This window comes from Lissotriton vulgaris, chromosome 2_1 (genome assembly GCF_964263255.1).
Source record: "Lissotriton vulgaris chromosome 2_1, aLisVul1.2, whole genome shotgun sequence".
NCBI lineage: Eukaryota > Metazoa > Chordata > Amphibia > Caudata > Salamandridae > Lissotriton > Lissotriton vulgaris.
The window spans coordinates 1,513,017,808-1,513,040,327 of record NC_141687.1 but is presented as its reverse complement, the minus strand read 5'-3'; the positions used below and the strand labels follow the sequence as shown (position 1 = coordinate 1,513,040,327).

The 22,520-nt window shown below is 44.2% G+C and overlaps 1 protein-coding gene across 7 annotated transcripts in view; it reads right to left on the bottom strand.

The window, feature by feature from the left end:
* Nucleotides 1-22,310, bottom strand: part of NCAM1 (neural cell adhesion molecule 1) — a 766,043-nt gene extending 743,733 nt beyond the window's left edge. For 4 of the 7 annotated variants that reach the window (XM_086957370.1, XM_086957371.1, XM_086957365.1 and 1 more), the window contains exon 1: nt 21,845-22,145. In XM_086957370.1, coding sequence (XP_086813496.1) covers nt 21,845-21,896 — 52 coding nt within the window. In that variant the 5' untranslated portion in view covers nt 21,897-22,145. Of the gene's footprint in view, nt 1-21,844 lie in introns of all 7 variants that reach the window. The other 3 variants (XM_086957372.1, XM_086957366.1, XM_086957369.1) reach the window with 1 other exon arrangement.
* Between the last annotated feature and the right edge of the window lie 210 nt (nt 22,311-22,520).

The following is a 22,520-nucleotide window of genomic DNA, read 5'->3' as shown; positions in this document are numbered from 1 at the left end:
ACCTGAGCCCCTAGTCACAAACTTCTCAAAGAGAGGCAAGAGTAAGCTAGGACTTGCATAACTTTCCTCAAAGTCAATTTTACCGTCAATTTACATTTGAGGAATTGCCATATTGCTGAAAGTTTACATGATGGGTCATTAAATTAGCCAATGCCACTCCTCTTTTTCTTTTAGTGGAAATCGTTTGTATTTTAGAGTTCACTCTTATATTGACCCAGGGAAAATGAGGGTGTTCTAGATACTTTGCATAACTATATTGACAACTTATTTTTTTTTGTCATAAATTTGAAGTGCAGATAATGCGTGTGTGAAATGTTTTGCAAATGTTTGGGGTAACCATAAAGTTCTAACTCTTCTGGATTTTATTCCATTTACGTTCACCGGTCCTGACTTCTCGAGAAAGACGACTAACTAGTCTTAATCTGCATAGTACTTTCAACACTAATGGAGCTTCATACACAAAATTACAGTTGTTACGATTTTAGAAGTTAAGTCAAAATATAGCCCATAGTTTGAAAATTTTCGAGTCACAAGTCCACCCACGTCTGGAAAAAGCTTTATGAATAAGGTCCAACAATGTTTACAATTTTAGATGAAATTAAAAGGTTAACTGCATGTTCTTTTCATCAAATTCGCTGAAAGAACATACAGCAGAATACAGTTCAGTTTTAGTAGTCTCTCTTTCCTTAGTTCCTTGTAGACATATTTTACTGCCACATAACATCATTTGTTTTGCTGTATAATGTGTTTCAGAAACCATCGTACAGCATCCGAAAAGGAGCCAAAGGATACTTTGTTTCCCTCATGTCAACAGGAGAAAATGTTCAAAACGTCTTTGGCCTTCGGCCTTATATGAGTAATGCATTCAGTATTTGGGACCTAAACGTTACACCATTGATTGCCTCCAACCACATTTAAAAGATTTCACAATCACAGACACAACTCTACACTACCAGGACCATTCAGACAAAAATAAACTACACGTGCACCCATCGTATTTATATTTATATTTACTCTTACAGATAAAAGAAAATATTGGAAGTCTTCACTCACATTGCTCTTATCTTAAAAGAAAATATGGAATTTCTTTGAATTTTCCAAGGACACCTGTAGTATTCAAAATGTCGCAACGTCTCAGGAGTACTAGTTAAACAGTTACTCATTTGGAAATGTAACAAGTGCATAGGAAAATGCATGCATTTTTGTATTTGCCCCTGAAATACCCACAACCCGTCGCTGTGAGATCTACTCGGAAGTAACATTACCATATTTGTGTAATCCTTGTGGAGTAGAACTGCTAACCAGTCTATTTTCATAAAGATAATTCGAAATTTTAATGTACACTTGTAAATGCTGCTATTTCAAATGTGTGCCACTTGAATGCATAAGCAGCTTTATGAATTGGGACTTCGTTGTTAGAATAAAATTAAAAACTAGAAGCTAAAATCTCCTTTGGAATGGTTGTGATGTTGATTTTTTAGGAACTGTGGCTTACCAAGAACTAACATTGGGCTCAGAGCCTACCCAAACCTTATCATTGGTTGTCTTTGTCACTCTCATGTGCTTGCTTCTTTTGATGCCTTGCCTTTCTCCTGTGTTTGTCCTTCCCGGGAGCATAGCCTCTTTATCCTCCTTTTAATTGGTTAGCTTGTATCCTTCCACTGTAACTATAACTTGGACCCTCACCATGCACAGCGCTGTCATCAATAATGTCAATCCAGATATCTCAATGATGTTATGAGTGATGGCATAGGACAGGTCATCAGTGATGTAATATGTGAGGTAATAAGTAGTGCATGGAGAGGGCACCAGTTATACTTACTTCAGTTAACTATGGAATTTCAGTGTTTTTTTTGTTTAAAATTAAATCTTCTAGCTGACATTTTCACCTAATTATAGCATCACATTAATCATTTTTTCAAAGAATTTCTCAGTTTTTTTTATGTAAAGTAAGATATAATCACCATATCGAAACTATAACATCACTAACCTTTTTTTTTCTAGTGAATGTGTAGGTTATTTTTTACGCAAAGTAATATTTTACTACCATACCTTACTAGGCCTATCACTGCAACTAGGTCCTGATCCAAAAACCCAGCTGTGCATGACCAAAGGCCATGCGCAGCATGGAAGTCGCAAAGGCCAAGACTCCATTGCGGGCAGAACCCCTTAGTCCTTCAGTGCCTCAAAGCCTGCCCTTTTTTATTTCGTGCTGTACTATTGTAAAAATACACTGGGGTCTGTGATGAGCCCTGCAGTAGTACCATGGTACTACAGGCCCAAAACCAGTCTTACCAGCATGTGCGAAGTGTTCTGAGTTCCTGAGTACGCCCTGTCCGTGTGGCGCTCACAATGGCTGCAGCCAGCTGCATGCGGACCAGGCGGCTGCACTCAGTGGGTACAGAGTCTCTCATTTGCGGCCGTGCTCCTGAAGCAACCGGAGGCTTTCTACAGCTTCTTCTGCGTGTAGGTGCTTGTTCAGTGCCTGAAGGTGGTGGCTACAACGATCCTGACATAGGTCCCTCACCTAGGTGATGGTGGGCATGTGCTCCCTAGGCACCCTTGATTCCCTGACAGAGGGCAAAACTAGTCACTGTCCTTAGTGCTTCCGGTGACCCTCTCTAACATACAGTCAGTGCTTTAAATGGGCTGGTACTGTCCCGTACGGAGTACTGGCACTTTTTTATTTTGAGAGGAAGAGTACAGGCCCTTTTCAAGAGAAATGCTATACTTTCAAGTGGAGAGTACTGACACTTCTCAGAAACAAGCAGGTACTCTTGTACAGAGTACCTGTGCCTCTATTTTTCCATTTCAAGCAGTGCATACAGTGCCACCGCCACTAACTGTTCATGAGCTCCGAGCCAATCAGCACTGTGAAATTCTCCACGGTGGTACCTCCTGGCATACAGGGTCGCGGTCTGCTACGGCCCCTCCACGCGGAAGTCTTTTCCCCGGCGGCCCTTCCGGGCATACAGGGTAGCCGCCTCACTACTAAGCACTGGCTATGGTCTGGTCTGCGCAACATGATGCCGCTAAATTCATGGCAGACCTCTTTCCTGGCATACAGGCTTCACTGTCCTGTACAAGAACAACAAACTGATCGGTGCATTAGCCATTACCTCACACTTCGCACAGGCAGAAAGCTTGACAGGGCTCTCCACTGGACATAGTTCTGTCCAACACTGTCGTCTTCCTCACAGGGCATAATGATTTTGGCAAGCAGGCAGGTGCTGGTACTCCAGGCTCCAGAGCAGGTGATCTTGGATTCCCTGTATGATGTCCCCTCACCAAACAGAGAGAGTAGAAGGCCTTGGCCCCCAGTCCTAGTCCTGGCAGAAGTCTTGCAAAGCTTCCTCTCCTCACACAGCCTATCTGGCTGCTTGGCAGATGACACTTTGTGGGGTCTCAAAATCCCCCTTTTATAGTTCATTTCCAGACAACAAACGCGATATACTGTCTGAGTCTTTGAAGTTTTATGTTAGAGTTCTGTGTTTTTAAGTGTCCACTACTCTGCTCCCTCTCCCCTCTTGAAAAGCAGTCTGTCTTAGTAAGAGTGTCTCAAAAGCTGATAGTCCCACAACACAGGTCATGGAAGTGACTAAAGTTCAGGATGTCAGTCACTTTGATATTTGCCTCAAAGGGTTAGCCTAGGGCTCCCAGCCCTACTCTTTTTTTTTACATATATATTTCTTTTTAATAACTCGAGGTATCAAACAGAAAAGACACAATACAGATGAATAACATCATAATTTGCAGTACATTTGACAAAATGTGGAGGGGAGTCGAACCAAAAATTACATTATAAAGGGTATCACGGGGATGAGAGAACATTAAATACAGAATTTCAAGGTGGTGTGCAAATTTTGCCTCTATACTGATTCCATTGATTACAAATTAAAGCCCACTTCCGGGGACGTCCTTGTGCAATATACACTGTTTTTTCTCGAAAGATACTCCAATCTAAATCCTTTTTCCAGTTATCAAGAGTAGGAGGGATCTAAGCACCCCATTGTTGGGCAATATACCTTTTAGCAATAATATAACTCAATGTGGTCCACTGTGTCTGCGCGTTGTTCAGATCCGTAGGTTCCCAAACATTAAGAAGGCCCCTTCGCGCCTCCGGCAAGAGTGGGACTCCAGTGACCTCCTGAATAAGATTGTGGATCCTACCCCAGTATTCAGTCATATAGCGACACTCCCAGAGCATGTGCATGAAAGTACCCACCAGTCCACATCTCCGCCTACATAACCCTCCCTCAGCAAACCCCATCTGTACAAGGCGAGGACCAGTAATATAAACCCTGTACAGTATTTTTACTTGTACCAGCCTCAACCTCGCAGGAATTGCTACCAATTTGGGGGAGGACACAGCTGATTGCCAATCTTCATCATCCAGTTCTAAACCATCACCTGTCCACTTTACCCACAGATTCGCAAGCAAGTCTGCCCTATTATTGATAAATTTCTTATAGATCATAGAGATCGTTTTATCAGGGAGGTGACCATCTGAGATCCTATCCTCAAGAGGCGAGGCCTCCGGTAATTTCTCGCCCATAGGCAAAGCAGCCGGTAAAGAGTGTCTGACCTGCAGATAAGGGAAGTGCTCTGAAACAGAAAGCTTGTACTCTACTCGCATTTCTTCAAAGATTTCACTCTCCCCTTGTTCTACCTATCCTTAACCTTCGAAATCCCTATCAGCTCCCACTTATCAAATCCCTTAGTATTCCACAATTTACCCAATCTCTCTGAGGCAAAGAGTAGGGTAGCCTGCGTTAATTTATTTTTCCACCCCAAATAACTCGTGGCATCATGCCAGACTTTTACCGCATGTTTCGTTGGTCCCGTAAGGCCAAGTTTCACCGGGTTAGAATACAATGCTGTGTTGTAATTGCCAACTGGCAAAAGCCATTTATCCATGGCATATCCGAGATCCTCAACCGGTCCATAAGTCCCATGATTGATAGCTGCCAGCTGGGAGGCCCAATAATAGCGCTTGATGTCCGGGAGAGCGATACCATCATCATACCATGGGATCGTCAACCTGGCAAGAGCAATGCGGGGCCTCCCTTCCCATAGCAGACTTCGCTTAAGCCCTCTACCTCGCGGAAATAACTCGCGGACACTGCATCTAAAGTATTTTGAAGGGCATAAAGGAAGCGCGGAAGGGACATCATCTTAAAGAGGACTGCCCGTCCCAACAAAGAGATCGGAAGCCGTCGCCAATGAGCAGAGTCACTTCTAAGCCGTTTCAGTGGGGGAAGTAGATTTTCAACATATCTAGTTGTCGCATCCAATGAAACAAAGATACCTAGATATTTAAATCCCTTCCTGGCAATCTGGATATGACAATTTCTCGGGGGACCGGGCCCTCTCCACTAAGAACATACAGCACCGATTTACCCCAATTAATGGAAAGTCCAGAGTTCTTACCAAAAGAGGTTAATACATTGCATACCACCATGAGGGATTTCCGGGGAGAAGTCAAATAAAGCAGTATATCGTCTGCATATAAAGAAATCCGACCATCCCACTAAGCGGACAATCGTATTCCACGGATTGATGGCTCCCAACGGATCCACGCTGCCAGGGGCTCCAGAGCTAATGAGAAAAGGAGAGGCGAGAGAGGACAGCCCTGTCTCGTGCCTCATCCTAAAAGGAAGGGTGCCGAGACTCGTCCATTAACACCTTCGACGCTCATGACGAGCTCAGCTCGTCATGATGTACACCTCTCATACACTCATGATGAGCTGAGCTCGTCATGGAGCATGGGTTTCTGAATATTTCAGCACCCAGCGGGAATTGCTCTAGCAGCCATGGAGTTAACTACAACTTGGGCAAGCGGCTCAATGTACAATAGCCGTATCCAGCCAATAAATTCAGGGCAGAATCCAAATTTAGCCAGGACCACCCACAAATAGGACCATTCCACTGTATCAAAAGCCATGGTTGCATCAAGGGAAGCGACAACCGCGGGTTCCCTCAGCGTATGTGCTCTAGCTATCACTCCATGCAACTTCCTTAAATTCAGGGCAGTATTTCTATGAGGTATAAATCCTGATTGGTCCGGGTGGATCAATCCACGAATCACTTTTACCAATCTGTTTGAGAGGGTCTTAGCCAATATTTTGGGCTCCGCATTTAATAAAGATATAGGCCTATACGAGGTACATTTATCCCTGGGCTTCCCGTCTTTATGAATCACTACCACTGTTGCCACTCTCTGGTCTCTAGGCAGGATTCCCTTCTCTCGGGCCTCAACAAACATACCCCTTAAATAATGAGCTATTTTATCCGGTTTCAATTTGTAAAGTTCAATTGGAAGTCCATTAGGACCTAACGCCTTGCCTGAGTTTAATGAGCGAATAGCCAGGGCTATTGTACCGCTGTTAGAGGGCTATCCATAAAATCAGAATCTTCCTTAGACAAACAAGGGAGCCGTATATCCCGAAGTAATAAATGGGAGTCCTCCTCCGGTCGATCCGAGACTGAAGCATAAACCACATTAAAATATTTAGCAAAACAGTCTACTATATTCTGGGGATCCGTGACTACCTCCCCTTCATCTGTAACTAGTTCCGGGACAACACGCTCAGCTCTTTCTTTCTTATCCAGCCACGCTATTAGCTTTCCTGCCTTATCTCCAGGATCATATAATCTCTCCTTCTGTTCCCTGTCTGAAGCTCTAGCCCTGTCTGTAACCAGTGAGTTATAATCATGCTGTTTAAGACTTAAAACATGTAGTTTGTCCCGTGTCACCCCCTGCTCCAATTCCTCCTCTAATCTTCCAATTTCAGTTTCCACCTCAATAATTTCTTTATTCTTTTCTTTTTTGGTCCCAGCTATCAAGCCCAGAGCCTGACCTCTGATAACTGTTTTCAATGCCTCCCAGAGTGACACCTTAGATAACCCCGACCCTTCATTCTCTGTAAAATAATTGTCTAATGCCTTTATGAGGTCCCTGCGTACCTTAGGGTTTCGAATGTAACATGGGTTGATGGGAGCAATTCTGCCTTCAGTATGTGAAGCGATACAGAATCGAATCCACAACGGGGAGTGATCAGAAATGCCTCTCGCAAGATGCATCACCTCTGTAATATAAGATGCTTGATCCGCCAGGACCAAACAATAGTCTAGTCGGGAGAGGATATTATGCACTCTTGAGTGGAAGGTATACTGCCTTTTGTCAGGGTGAAACAATCTCCAACTGTCAACCAAGCCCATCGCCTCTATAAAGTCAGGCAACCATCTATGAGCACACCCCGTATCTCTTGGGGAGTACCTATCGAATATTCCAGAAACTACAGCATTAAAATCACCACCTATAAGCAATATACCCTCAGGGAGTTCAAGCAGTAGCTTCCCAAGATCAAAAAAGGTTGTAGACTGCAGCCCCGGTGGGACAAAGACCAACAAGAGAGTTAGGACACGCACCTCCCATCTACCCGTAATCCCCACATACCGCCCTCTATTGTCTATCCACGTGGAATCCACCTAGGAGCAAGAATACATCATTTGTAGCTCACTAGGAAGGTAGTTTTTAACTCACATAGATCAGACCACTCCACTTCACAACACCACTTGCACCACACATAGTCCATCACTTAAAAGTGCTCCTACGTAGTTCGCAAGTCGCAGCACGCCTCAGTCCGTAGAAGGTTGGGATGGCCCCAATGATGAAGCATGTCACCATGGGGAAACCCTGGTGAGTGAGGGAACTCAAGAAAGAAAATTTGTTTTCTTTCTTCTAAAAAACATATTGGAGGGGCGGGATACGGGTGGGTTGTTCTTAGTTGTGGCTCTATGGACAAGGGGTTGGCTCCAACATTCAGGACTACAGCTTCCGAGGACTATTGGTCGATGTGGAAGTACCCTACAGTGCTGTTTCGTTCATTTTGCTATGATAATAGGCAGCTTGCCACACGTTTTGTACAACGAAACTTCTCTGCTTTGTGAAAGAGCCTTTCTTTATGCAATAAAAAGATTTAATACTAAAAAACATATTGATTCCAACTCCAGTGAGTGTTGCGAATACTAGACACTGACAAACCAGGCTTTTGACTTTTGGTCTACAAAGGTTTTATGCTTACCATTCACAAGCACACATACATCCAGCATATGGATTTAACATGCCCACAATGTACCCTTCCTGTATTGTACAACTCGGATGTACAGAAACATCAAACACATGCATTTGTCCTGCACTCATAGGCACATGTACATCCAGCATATGTATTCACAATGCACGCACTGCTCAGTACTGCATTATCCTGTATTATAACCCTTTCCAGGCGCACATACACTAGTGCACATATACCACCTCTGCGCTGCGGAGCACTTCACACAAATCTACTGTAGGCCAAGGGTGAGTCAAACACACAGCAGCGGAACTTTAACAATGATTGAGCCTGTAGGCATCATGCCAGTGAAACAGGTTAAAAAGGATCTGTTCACTTCTACTGATCAATACACAGTATGCTGCTGCCACCACCATGCTGGGGCTGTGTAACTCCTGGTGAAGGCAATAGCCTTCCATCATTATGAGGGTAGTGCTTTAGGTGTCCCTCCCAATCCAACAAGATAGCAATCAGTGACACAATCCTATATCATGGCACACACGCATGATCCATGTTTGCCTATAACACCAAAAATCAGTGTTAGGGATCCACACTTAAGTACAGTTCGGCACTCAGGACAGGGGTGCACATCTGTTACCATGCAAAGGACTTTTCCGCCCCAACACACATTTTATTTTTATGGACTATTCTTCGTTGCCAGCAAGAGCATGCTTGTCAGTCAACTATATCAGTCTAATCTTTTCCAGAGCGTCCGAACCGTTGGACATAAGTTTTTCTCAAGACTGTTTCTTTATTCTTGTATAGAGAATTAATAATAAGCGTTATCAGTCTGTTAAACTCTGGAATACAAACAAGTCTGATTTCCATCGAATATCTTTGATTTGGGTGTCATTTAGTTAATCTAAATGAATTGTCTCCTTTCCCTGCGTGCAAAATAATCACCTGTCCAAGAGCCATATGTGTTCTCCCCAATGTCATCTTCTGCAATGCCATCCCCATCTGGGTCATCTACAGCTCGAACAGAAACAAATGCCAGTGCAGGGCCAGCGCTTTCCTCATGGTTCTACAGCTATAGGCGAAGAGCTTGATCCACCTTCGGCTCCCAAACCCTCAGTGTCTTGAGTCAATACAGATAGTCTAGAAGTATAAAAACGCATCCTCAACGCACAGGCTTATTAGAGTGGGAAGGACATATCCACAAATTACTATTTTAATAATCAGAAGAAGATCTTTGAAGTTAAGGATATGCTCAGACGAGTTGAAGTTAAAGAAAGAAGACCAGCCTGTGTCCTTGCTATTGTCCTCTTTGAGACTGCAACACTAAGATCTGGCTATCAGTTACAAGACACAAATGATAATAGAGATTGAATCGAAAGAATGCTTCAGTTCAGTTTAAACATAAACCTTGGTACAAAGGTTGAGGATAAGCCAACAGAGGAACCCGGAGAACCAGCAGATGATGATAGAGAACCAGATGAAGAAGATTTTGGCATGGACGCAGAAGGCAATGAACAGACGGTAAACATCCTTTTCCACAAATGCGTTACAACGCATTTCATTACACAGCATTTTATACACCGTAAAATCTTTTACAATGCAGTTACAACACATTCCCCAAAGCAACGCCCCGATGGAGTTAGAATAGCAAAATGCGTTGTAATGGGGAATGCGTTGTAATGGATTGCATTGTAAAGCCCTGCGTTGTAAAACATTCTGCGGAGTAAAAATGTGAGGTAATGGCACGCGTTGTAAACGCCTGTGGAGTAAAGTGTCCTATTCTGAACAGACAGACTCTAAACCAGACAAGACAGACACACAGGCATCAACAGAAGTGAAAGATACATTTTAGATGCTAAACTTGCTGTTCGAATTTTGAGTGTCTTGATTGTGAGGAGTGACTATGGATCCAATTTGTTTAACTGTAAAATGTTGGGGTGGGAGACGATATATGTGTACATGTTTTTTAAATGTTGTTTTGTTTTTGGTTTTAAACATTCCACCAGGTGTTAATTTACTCTATTTAGGATGTAAAAATCTACTCCTATTTGTAATACAGCCATTGGCTATGGTAGCGTTTAGTACACAAGAAGGAAGGAACAATGAAAAACAACACCTTGTGAATCTGCAAAGGTGATCCTTGTGTTACAGCCTGCAAAGCCGAATCGAAACCCCAGCTGTTGTCTTTCTAGGCAGTCTGAGAACTCCCCTAGGACTACCATACTTCTGAGTAATTGCGAGTCCAAAACTCTAAAGATTACATCATACTATTAGTCACTCTCACCCTACCAACAAGGTGCACTCTCTTCACAAGCTAGGGCTGAGCGCCAAGCCAAAGCACCTACCGGCACCTATGGGTGCCTTCTCCCATAACATTGCACTGATTAGTAGCCATTATACTCCCCCCTAGGATGACCACTAATCTGCAAATTTCATAGACCATACATTATTTGGGTGTCCCGTCTGTTGTCCGTCATCATTTCTTTTATGGGTGCCTTTGATCGCAATTTTGGGGATTGCAGCAAGCAGTGCTGTTCCCCTGAGGGAAGCCCCAAACGTTTTAAAGCACTCACTGTTAGAGCCAGCTTGCACTTCTCTTATGAACTCTAAAGGCTGCAGTACCCCTCCCCTACCTCGCACAGACTGTGGACTGGCCCATTGTCATTCTGTCTGCGGCTGATGATCACATACATCATGACAATGGGCCCTATTGTAGTTACAGCATGTGGTGTGCCTTCTCCTGCTTCGGCCTATACCACACCATTCTGCCTCCGCCGATGAACAATGCTGGTGGACTATGCTACATTTTGAAATATCCAAACGGGTTAAAGGCAAACACTTCTGAGTTCTTTAGATGCCTGCAAGTTTCAGGCCATAACAAAAATGTCAATTTAACTCTGGTGACTAATCTCTTGAAGAGATCTGAGTTTTGCCTAACCCCAGTTTAGACTCATGATAAAGTAGCGCAGAGGGATAATGTGCCTCTTGCAAATCACAAAGTGTAATATGCAGATCAAAGAATTCATTTGAATAATAAATATTTATCAGTAAGAAAAGCCCCAACCACTAGGTTATGTTTTAAATTCTAAGTTTGTATTTCAGCAGGACAAGCACTCTTAACATATAGTCAGGACTACTGGAATTATGCTATGGGCAGACATTGCGTTTTTCACATAAATATTATTTATCACATTTGCCACATAATCCATTATCTGCTGCATAATCTGAAGATTCTAATTTGAAAAATTGTTTCTAGCTCAAATAGTCCAGAAGTTACTGAAATCAAAGTGACCTTTGAAAAGGTTGACTGGTCTCCTTTCTTATACCTATTGCTATATTTGGGTGTTAAACTTGTACTAATGAGGGGCAACCTATACCTAGAAAGTGTTAACAAGTGTACAAATTAGAAAATAATGTAGTATTACTATTTGCCGCATTAGTAAGTAGCCCGGAGAAATAACCAGCCTCGGGTAGGTACACCCTTTGGCACAAACCAATGTTTACTAGTGTTTGTAGATGTGGATTTACATGTAGATACATGGGTAGATGCATAGAACGCCCATGCACCACCCATGTAACGCTTACCTGACAGAAGGTAATGCAAGGCACTGCATTGTGCTACTTTAAAAAAAAACATCCGTATTGGTGCCGGTGTGTGCTGAAAAAGCTTATTTAAACCTATTTGCCTCATTCTTGAAACAACTTATCTTGATAACTGAAAAGAACCTTACCATAGAGTGCTGCCAACAAACAAGGACTGGTGAAGACGACAGAAGCTAGCTGATCTCACAGCCCCTTCAAAGAGGGCAAAAAGCCTAAGTTCCTAAAACACTGCTGCACTTAGGGATAAGCAGAACATATTCTCATGCAGTACAGAGATATTTCAGTCAACACCTGGGAAGTGAGAAAAAGTAACACTAGAGATCATGTACTGTCTTTAAGTAAACAGTGACAGAACGGAGTTTGCGCACATGTTAAAGACCAGGACGTTCAGAGTCCTGCAGTGTCCACAGGCCTACAGGTCCTCAGAGGGTCATGTTCACTCTTAGGTCTGACATCTATTCACTATGAAGGACCTAAGACAGTGAGGCTCTTGCTCATCATCATTTGGTCCTATAACTACCCCCTATAACTACCCACTGACCCCCAGGACCCAAAAAAAAATGTCCACTCTCTGGTCCGCTGAGACTCCTACTGAGAGAAATCCCTGAGGATCCTGCTCATACAGAAAACCCATGAGACTTCTGCTTATTTTTAGGTGTCCTTACAATTCTGTTCCCTCCCTGGTGTCTTGGAATCCTGCTAAACATTAGTTCTGCTTCGATCCTTGTTCACCGTTAGGCCCTATATCTCTTGCTCAATCTTATCTGGAAACTCCTATTTACCCTCAGGACAGTGAAGATCATGTTCACCATGAGATTCCCTGATGCTTCTGTTTACTTCCATCTTTCCCAGTGCTCTACAATACACAAGGACCCTGAGGTTCCTCGCATCACTGGATTTCCAAAACTCCTGCTGACCCCTAGGCCCCACAGACTCACTCTTAGACCCCCCTTATGCTGTGCTCAACATAGGTTCTCAAGGCTCCAGTTTACGCTCAGGTATTAAAGGTTTTGGCCTCAACCTTAGTTCTCAGCGTTTTGACGGATTAAAACAAAATTAGAAGACACTATTAGATGTGTCACCCGGTAGTCTTGACAGATTACCGAAGGGCAGTTTGGTTTTGGAACTTGTAGTTTAACCTCCCCCTTATTAGTATCAACACTGCAGCATAAAAGCCAGAGCACCCTTAGTAGGTTGCAGATGACAACACTGCTAGCTGTGCAAGTTCGCATTTGTCATCCGATCTACGGAGTAAGTACCATTTTGGACACACTGGCACAATGTAGAAATATTTTACCCAGTAAAAAAAATTGGTTCTACAATTGTAATGAGTTTCTTGTTATTTTCAAAATCACTTTTGTTCTAGACTAACCATAACAATTTCTGCTTCTAGTTGAACAATGAAGAATAATCCACTCCCAGACACTAAAACAATGCAATAGGTCTTGCAGCAATTAAGTTTGAGTTATTGGCATTGTGTAGGACAATGCGTTGCATAACATTTTTAGCAAACTTTGAATTGGTGAGCAGTGAGAGTGTGTGCAAGAGTATGCTGTTCTTGAAAGCAGTGTGGTAGAGAGTGCAGGAATTTGGGTGACCTGAGCAATGTGGATGATGCATCTCACGCACTGGGCTGACACAGTTATTATTCACACAGCTCTGATGATGCCCCTTAGGCACGGGCTCACAGCTGTTATTATTCACACAGCTCTGATGATGCACCTCACGCACGAGCTCACAGTTGTTATTCACACAGCTCCGATGATGCACCTCACGCACGGGGCTGACGCAGTTATTATTTACACATCTCTGATGAAGCCCCTCAGGCACGGGCTCACAGCTGTTATTATTCACACAGCTCTGATGATGCACCTCACGCACAGGGGCTGACGCAGTTATTATTCACACAGCTCTGATGATGCATCTTAGGTACAGGCTCACAGCTGGTATTATTCACACAGCTCTGATGATGCACCCCACGCACGGGGCTGACACAGTTATTATTTACACACAACACTGATGCACCTTAGGCACTGGCTCACTGCTGTTATTATTCACACACCTCTGATGATGCACCTCCGGCACAGGCTCACAGCTGTTATTATTCACACAGCTCTGATGATGCACCTCACGCACGGGGCTGACGCAGTTATTATTCACACAGCTCTGATGATGCACCTCAGGCCCGGGCTGACACAGTTATTATTTACACAGCTCTGATGATGCACCTTAGGCAAGGGGCTGACGCAGTTATTATTTACACAGCTCTGATGATGCACCTTAGGCACGGGCTCACAGCTGTTATTATTCACACAGCTGTGATGATGCACCTCACTCACGGGGCTGACGCAGTTATTATTCACACAGCTCTGATCATGCATCTTAGGCACGGGCTGACGCAGTTATTAGTCACACAGCTCTGATGATTCACCTCACGCACGGGGCTGACGCAGTTATTATTTACAGAGCTCTGATGATGCACCTTAGGCACGGGCTTACAGCTGTTATTATTCACACAGCTCTGAGGATGCACCTCCGGCACGGGCCCACAGCTGTTATTATTCACACAGCTCTGATGATGCACCTCACGCATGGGCTCACAGCTATTATTATTCACACAGCTCTGATGATGCACCTCACGCACGGGGCTGACGCAGTAATTATTCACACAGCTCTGATGATGCACCTCACGCATGGGCTCACAGCTGTTATTATTCACACAGCTCTGATGATGCACCTCACGCACGGGGCTGACGCAGTTATTATTCACACAGCTCTGATGATGCACCTCAAGCACGGGGCTGACGCCTCCTGAAAGTGCCTGTATTTCAGCAAAACGACTACGTAGTTTCCAGAGTCAATAACAAACTGTCATGCAACAGTGAATATTGAAACAGCTGAGCTAGACACGCTGCACAGATATCGCATCTAAAACCACAACTTTGCATATTAACGCACGGAAAGAAATGGAACCACACACTTTAGGTTACCCGCTTGTGTACACAGTATTCTACAGTTTATCTCGTGTACAACTGAAGCAATAAAAAATTTGAATACATGTACAGCCTCGTTATAAGAATGAAGCAAAAATACATTAAATTCAACAATGTTGATATAGTTGGGCAAAGTGAGTGTGTCTGCAGCAAAATACTGCAAATCTGCAGGCGCATTTAGTTTATCGCCCTGTTCTAAATTCAGAAATATTAAACTGACATGCACAGAGTGCATTCATTTTAAAGGGTTACCATGGCATTGCAATGACTGTCTGTGTAACTGTCCTACGTGTTGCTTCCCGGGCTCTGCAGCCGCCCCCACCCAGGGACATGCCTTTCTGCAGCGGTTTAGACTGGAAGTGGGGCCCGTGCCAACCCTGCTCGGTGCCAGCCATGCACAGCCTCACCCCTCCCTGCAATCCCTACAGACCCGGGCAGCTTCCACCTTTCATCGTGCCCCTTCTCCCTTACCTCCTGCCCCTCCGGTACCACTGCAGCTCTCAGGGCTTAGCAACACAGCCTAGCGGTGCGCTGCTCCCCGCCTCAGGGCTTGCCGGGAGTTGTTGTTCACGAGTCAGAGAGTAGTCCCAGTTTCCACACGAGCTCGGACTACATATCCCATGGTGCCGTGCGACGGGCGGCCGACGAGCCTGCAGGCAGCATGCGCGTGTTGGGGGATCAACACGTGACGCGGGGACGATTGACTGGGAGTGGGCGAGGAGGGCAATTCAAGTCGTCCAGTCAGTCTCTGGGCTTTTCTTTTAATTGACTGGCAGTTTTCAGATGGTAAACATGAAGACGGACAGTAGGATTAGGGTGACAACGGAGAGCTAGTACACATCAAGGGAGGCGATTGACAGCAGTGTAGACGGGGTACACTGAAGAGACTTGCAGAAGTCCGAAGTCGTGGTAAGTGGGCCTTAATTGTAGGGGGGTCGGTGCGCTTGTGTGTGTGTGTGTGTGCGCGCGCGTGTGTGTATGTGTGCGACTAAGGGGGCGGGGTTGTCGTCTCTGTATGTGTGCGTGCGTGGGCGCTCGAGTGTGTGTGTCTGTGTGTGCGCATGCGTGTGTGTTGGAGCTTCCCAGGAGACAGGAGATGGCCACAGTGAGCACGTTCGCGCACGCGCACCCCGCTCCGATTTTGGAATGCGCGCGGACAGCTTTTGTCTCCTAAAAAGCTGAGTCGCTAACAATAGGTCTCTGGCGAGACAGCGCTTTGCGCTGTCAACGCCACGAGACCTAAAAAAGGGGTGTGCCAGAGACTAGTAGTAGGGAGGCTGTTATGCCCCCCTGGTCAGTCAGAGACCGAAGGCTGCACACTCTAACTGCTTAGCACCCAAAATGTGTTTACAAAGCTCTTAAATAAACATATACAAATGCATAAACATTGAATCATTCCCATGTGCCCTCATATTCCTACACTACTATCAAACTCTTTCTTCAGAGTAGTCATCCCATTATGTAAATTTTAAACTACCATCCCCCAGGTATATTTTCCTACTCGCAATACAGAGGCGCTTGGCATCAGTTTGAAACTGCACTAAATGACTATATTCGAATTATCTAAACTGCTAATTTGGCTCTTTGGCTGACATCAAAAGTCAAGGCCGCTAATAAGCAGCTACAGCTCTGAGGTAGCAATTCAGAAACAGCGCCCGTCAATCCCCTTACTAATTTACTCAAAAAGCTCAATGTGCAGAGAAATGCTGCAAAAAAGGCCTAGAAGAAGTCCAACTTCTAAATCCAGGGGAATATATGTTTTGTGGGGCTCCCGGAGTCTCTCTTGGCTCAAGCAGTACAAAAACTCAATAAATATCTCTTAAACGTTGTCTCCTTCTAAGTAGGCATACATTTTTTTTATTGTAGCTGCGAAAAGCATAGCATGAGAGCGGCGTAATACTGCATCAATAAGCAATGTCATTGTCTTTAGAGACGCAACATAAATGGTGAGGAAACTGAGGGAATTTCGAATATTTTCAACCAGTCGCCGCCACTTCAATATTATTGAGAAAAATGTGTTTTAAATCCCCCTATGGCGACCAATGAAATAACAGATACCACAGACTGGATTCATCTCTTGATTATCCCATACACAAATCCTCAAAAACGGATGTTTACATTCGGTGGTAAAATGTTAGAACTGTTGTGGTGTGTTTATTCAAAACTGCGAAAAAACTGCCTCAAACCAAGAAATAAATTGATTTGCGATAAGGAACAGAGGCCTGCCTTAACAAAAGAAAGAGAAAATACAGTTTTTCACCCTGTCTCGCCTGTTGTGCTGTTCCTCTGCAGACGGGCAGCAGCAGGTGCAGCTCCCCTCTTCCCCTCCCCCTGTCCTCTCCACATTACCCCTCAATCAATTGGTTCTGCCTTCCCTCCAACCAGCCGAAGCAACCCCCAGAGTACGAAAGTTCATGCTCTCTTTGACAATGGAAAATAAAGACAATCATCGTCGCTGGCTCCTAGACCAGAAAAAATCTTTATTGTGTGTAAAAATATATGTTTCTGCAGGCATGCCAAAAAGAAGCAACACGGTCTACCTGGAACTAAAAAATTAGCACGGGATGTTCGTTTGAACGTATTTTATTTCGAATCCCTTTAACTTAAAACGCCTAGGCACGATTACCTCAGTCATAAATAGTGTAATTCGCCTAAACGTATAAAGGTACTTTATGTCTAGATTTTTGTCTTTAAATTACAGAAATGCTGTCTGCAACATTTTACTATGGGTTGGCTCTGGGAGTTAAACCCATCTGTCGTGGCTATAAATCAGTCCCAAGTTATAAAAGAGTGCTGATTAAATGTACGGGGAACAGCGAGGGGGGAAGGTTCGAGCACACAAAAGAGGGGGCTTTTGCAAAAAAGCAGGAGGGATGCCTTTGTAAAAGGCCCACCGGGTAACCAAGAAGACAATCATTTCATTCAGCCTGTAAATCTCACACACATCAGTCCTCTACACATACATGGGGGTGTTCTGCATTCGCAGTTTGCTTATTGGAGCAAGCTCTTCAATTTTCTGTTATCTTTCATTTATCTTTGGGGCTTCAACCACACTCCTAGGAGTCTTATTTTTTATTCCCGTCTTAACAATTTGCACGTGGTTATGTTTTTGAAACCAGGGGTGGTGTGTGACCCACCATGAATAAACAAAAAACATTGCAGTCTAACGCTTCGTGAATTAAAGGGGCCATTCGGCGAATAAGGTCACAATGTCTCAAAACCCAACTGACATCATCCAGGGAAGATTCCATAATACGTATTGTTCGTTGTTATTGTTAATGCAGTACTAGATAAAGAGAAATGTCTTCTCTTCACGGATAGCCCCTTTAAAACATTGCATATCTGTATCTATATCCCTCAGACGAAAACTAAATCATACTGTAGAAATATACGAGAGAAATAAAGGTTTTGAAAATGAATTTCCTAAACAGTGCGTGGGAACATGAACAATGTTCTCAATATCTTACACCACTCCCTGGAATTCGCAGACCTATACGAGCACAGTGGCAAAAGTGAGACTACAGCTCCAACGTGCTCAGTGATATTTGGTGACAAAACATTTGACTAAAATTGACCCTTATGAAACGAGGGCAAAAAAATCAGTTTGGGAACTACATGTTTTCCATCCCGTACACTTGTATAAATAAAAGTGTTGCATTCTAGAAGTGTAATATAAATCATGTGTCTAGCACAGGTCAACCCAAACTGTACCAGATTTTTAGTACAACCTATGGCTTGCTACATTACTATAATTTATTTGCATAGTTTGTAAATGGGGTTTATGTGACTATCCTGAAAATCTACAACTGCCCTCTTAGGCCTAAATGTCAAAACCTGGCCTACTAATAAACATATTATTCTAGCCAAAATAGCGTTCTGGGCATAGCATTTTTAGAGCACAGAATTATTTTTTTCAATATTCTCCAGAATTCACACTGGGGACTCACACAATTCAAGTTCTGGTTAAGAGCTCAAACAGATACCAATAAATAAAGCTATCATCTTACTTCAAATGCAACACCGGTTAGAAATAAGTTACCAACTATTCTAATTATTCATTTAAAAGAATGTGAAAAGCGTCACCAATGGGTTTATGTAGAAACCACTATTAGTTTAGCATAGGTCGGTAGCCTTTTCATTAAATTCTATGCAATATCAATAGAAGATATGCATGTATTAGAACGTAACAGAATAGCAAGGGAGAGGATGTGGCCCATCGGCCTGAGCTGCCTTTGGCACCGGGGAATTTGGTTGTCAGCTCAGTGTCAGCTCAACATTCTGTGCGAACTGACGTATAATGATGTAACTGGTGCTCATGTAATGGTTGCGGGTCGGGTATGCGCTGTGTAAAACGGTGTGTGTGTGTATATAAACATATATATATAGATATGTATATATATGCTTGTGTGTTCAGCTGAACATTTTGGCTTCTAACCTCGAACCTCTTCCCCCACCCCCATTTAAAAATAAAGTTTGATTTCCTGACAATAATAACGCCTGCCCTTGATGGGTTTAACATGTGTATTGCGTAGCTCGGTGGGGGTAGGGGTTCGGCTGATTTAAAAGGTCGACAGGCGGCTCAATCTCCCTGCTCGCCTAACGGACGATCGTCTGCCCGAGGAGGGTGGGAATAAAATGCGAGAGCTAACGGCTTCTTCCCGCCCAGCACCGCTCGGCGTTCATTGGCTGACGGGACAATAGAGTATGCGCGAGACTGGCAAGGCGGCGGCGGCGCGTGCAGTGCTCGCGCTCTTCTGGACCAGGCGTCTCGCGCTGCCCCAGCTGCATCCTGCATACAGTCATGCCACCTCTATGCGCGCTCCCGCCTCTGCTCTCGTCCCCAGTGTCTGTCGTGCACTTCCACTGCATTTTGCATGCTCAGATAAAAGATGTGAAATATCTCGTTCGTTCAGGGATTCCTCTCGATCACCCCCAACCTATTGATATAAGCTATTCATGTGCAGATCTGACCTCCTTGAAAGCCTGCCCTCATTCTGGGGGACACCAGAAGGAAGGGGGCTTTTGGAATGCGAGCAGCGCATCCGCACCCGCTGGGTGCTTTCAATTGCAATAAAATGTGTGCGAGTCGTTGAATCCTACCGACCACGCCTCCTTTAGCAATTCCACATCTTCCAACCCATCTAAAATTTACAGTGCATCACCCCCTCCCTAATAATTAAACAATACCAATGCCCCTACAAATCCAACCTCGGTTCGCCTGGGTACGATAATAACGGAAAAATCAAATATATCCATCCTTCTTGGTCATGTGGTACCTGTTGGCTCAACCATCTCCATACATTTTGCCACACATCATAAATGGCAATATTTCGAAAACAATCTAAATATAAACAAGATTTTCTTTATTTTAAGCCATTCTCGGTTTATTTAAAAACTCCATTAGACTCAAACACCACTCTCCATTCTGCCCAGTTAGTTGTGGAGCCCATGTTTCCCTTATTGAGACGAGCTGTTTTGCAAAAATAAATATAAAAAAGCCTGAAACCCCTAGAGCGAATAACTGACCTAGTCCAATTTCTTCATTTTTCATGAATCCCGGTTATCTGGGACTACAAGGGCACGTTAAAGTAAGCACTCCCATGTAAGAAAAACTCATCAGGAACAGAATTCAACCATAACATCTAGAGCGGCAGACCCCTGGTCCTCCGCCCGCCCCTTCACCATCCATGCTGCAAAAACGGAATTCAGCGCTAGCTGACACCAGAAAGTAGGGGTTCGTTCTAAAATGGAACATGTCTAACAAGATCCTGACACAGTTGCAATAAGAAAAAATATATATAAATATAAACATAGAAACCAAGAGTCAACAAATGAAGGGGTGCTGTTTCACTAGCTTGGGCATCCTACACCAGAAATCAATTGTTTATTTTAGTTGTAGAACTGTACAGTTTTCCCGCAGGATTCAGTAACAAATTTCACCTGAACACAGCCCAAGCTCTCTCGTGACATGCACGATCACACCAGAATGCCAGGTGGGGACAACCAGCTGGGGGCATAACATCTTTATTTTCACAAAGGGAATGCGCCGTGGTATCTTACATCACAAAAAAATAGCATGCGTGCGAACAAGAACCATCCACTCCCCCAGCCATGACCCTCCACCTCTGCCCTCTTGATATGTAAGGAAGGCACCACTTTACACCAACACAATTCGTATTCAACCCAAAGATCCTGCAGTAAAACCAATACTATATCACCCTAGACAGCTGACAATCCGAAAGCCAGTGCCCCCACCCTTACTGAGCATGCACACCAATGTCGCCTGGCTTCTTTCGTAAAACTGTATTTCTGCCATTCTTGCAGCATTAGACTGTACACCACAGCTCCTTATTCACATGCAGCCCAGAACATTAACACCGAGATGAAGGCAGCAAAGAAATACGATGCACTGTTCCAAATTCCAAACGCATAGAACACATTGCTCCAGCCAGCCTCACAATATAGGACACAATCAGCAGCAACATACAAATAACCTAAGGCAGTGGATGTGCACATAAATATTAATATATACAGAAATACACACAATGGCTGCATATAGCAAGAGTACTGAAAAACAGAATATGATAGTTTTATCAAATTAAAAGGACGAATTAAGGTGCAGCACAGCAACTAACATGCAGATTGCTGACAAGGGTAGTTCTAAAATACATTCAAGGATGTACGTCAAATGGCTGTGAATTCATGGCCACGACATAATTACAAATAACTACATTTAAAAAGAAGGGGCCAGTGCTGTGCTTGAATGGAACATGCTTCCATAACTGAAAGGCGCACAAACATCCAGGGATGTGTCTACGAACTGCATACGTAGTACTGAGAGCAAAAAATAGAATGAAGGCAAAACATATCCAGGGGTACTCATGACTCCTCCCATGCGAACCAAGGCTGCCGGTTCTTGCATCTGTATCAAAAATGCCAAAATAAATCCGGGGCTTTCCGTGAACTATGAACAAATTAAAATATGAACTTCAAAGAAAAATTAAATAAAAACGCCACGCGAGGAATCCAGAGCTCACTGCTGCCTCTAAGCCCATCTCTATCCATCCATCCTCATTCCGCATGCAACCCAAAAAATACAGTGCAATCAAAACCATAATGCACTCAGACCAGAAACGATCAAAAAGGCAAAATGCGATTTTGCAAATAAACGTGTACCTGCGGTTCCCAGCAAAAGCCAAGTCCAGATGAGTTCCTGAGTTTGCAGCATTGCCAGTCTGCAGATGGGCAGGGGCAGACAGACCTTTCTGGTGATGGCTCTCGTTTTTTTCTTTCAACAAAAATCAGGGTTGTTATATGCAGTTCCTTTGCAAACCTTTAAGGCACCCCGATCCCGGTGGGTGTTCACTGCTTTCCGGTTTTTTCCCTCGGATTGTGTGTATTTTTGAGGGGGGTCCTTTTTTTGCTGTCTGCTGCGCTGTTGCCTCCACTTGCTGATTCCGAGAATGAGTGACAGTCCTCGCGCCACCCTAAGCACGCGCTGCGTCTGACGAGGAGGGATCAATGCGCGCAGACGCGCGCTCGCTAGTCGGCACAGATTTCATCTTGAGAAGTGGCGCGCGCGCGACTGTTTGCGCGAGCACGGCGCTCTTGTATCCCTCCGCGTGATGTAAAAGGAAAGTGCGCGCAGCGCGTTGAGAGAAGGCACGAGAGGACGGGTCCAGGAGATGGTTCAGGAAGAAGGACTGGCTGGGTGGGGCTTGCTGCAAAACCCGGACGGGTAGTCTGTGTTGGCAGGAGTGACTGGTGCTCCCTGGCAAGTGTGATGCGCCAACTATTTTGGTCCCAGCCTTCTCCACACAGGGATCTACCTACTATCATCAACGGTATATTT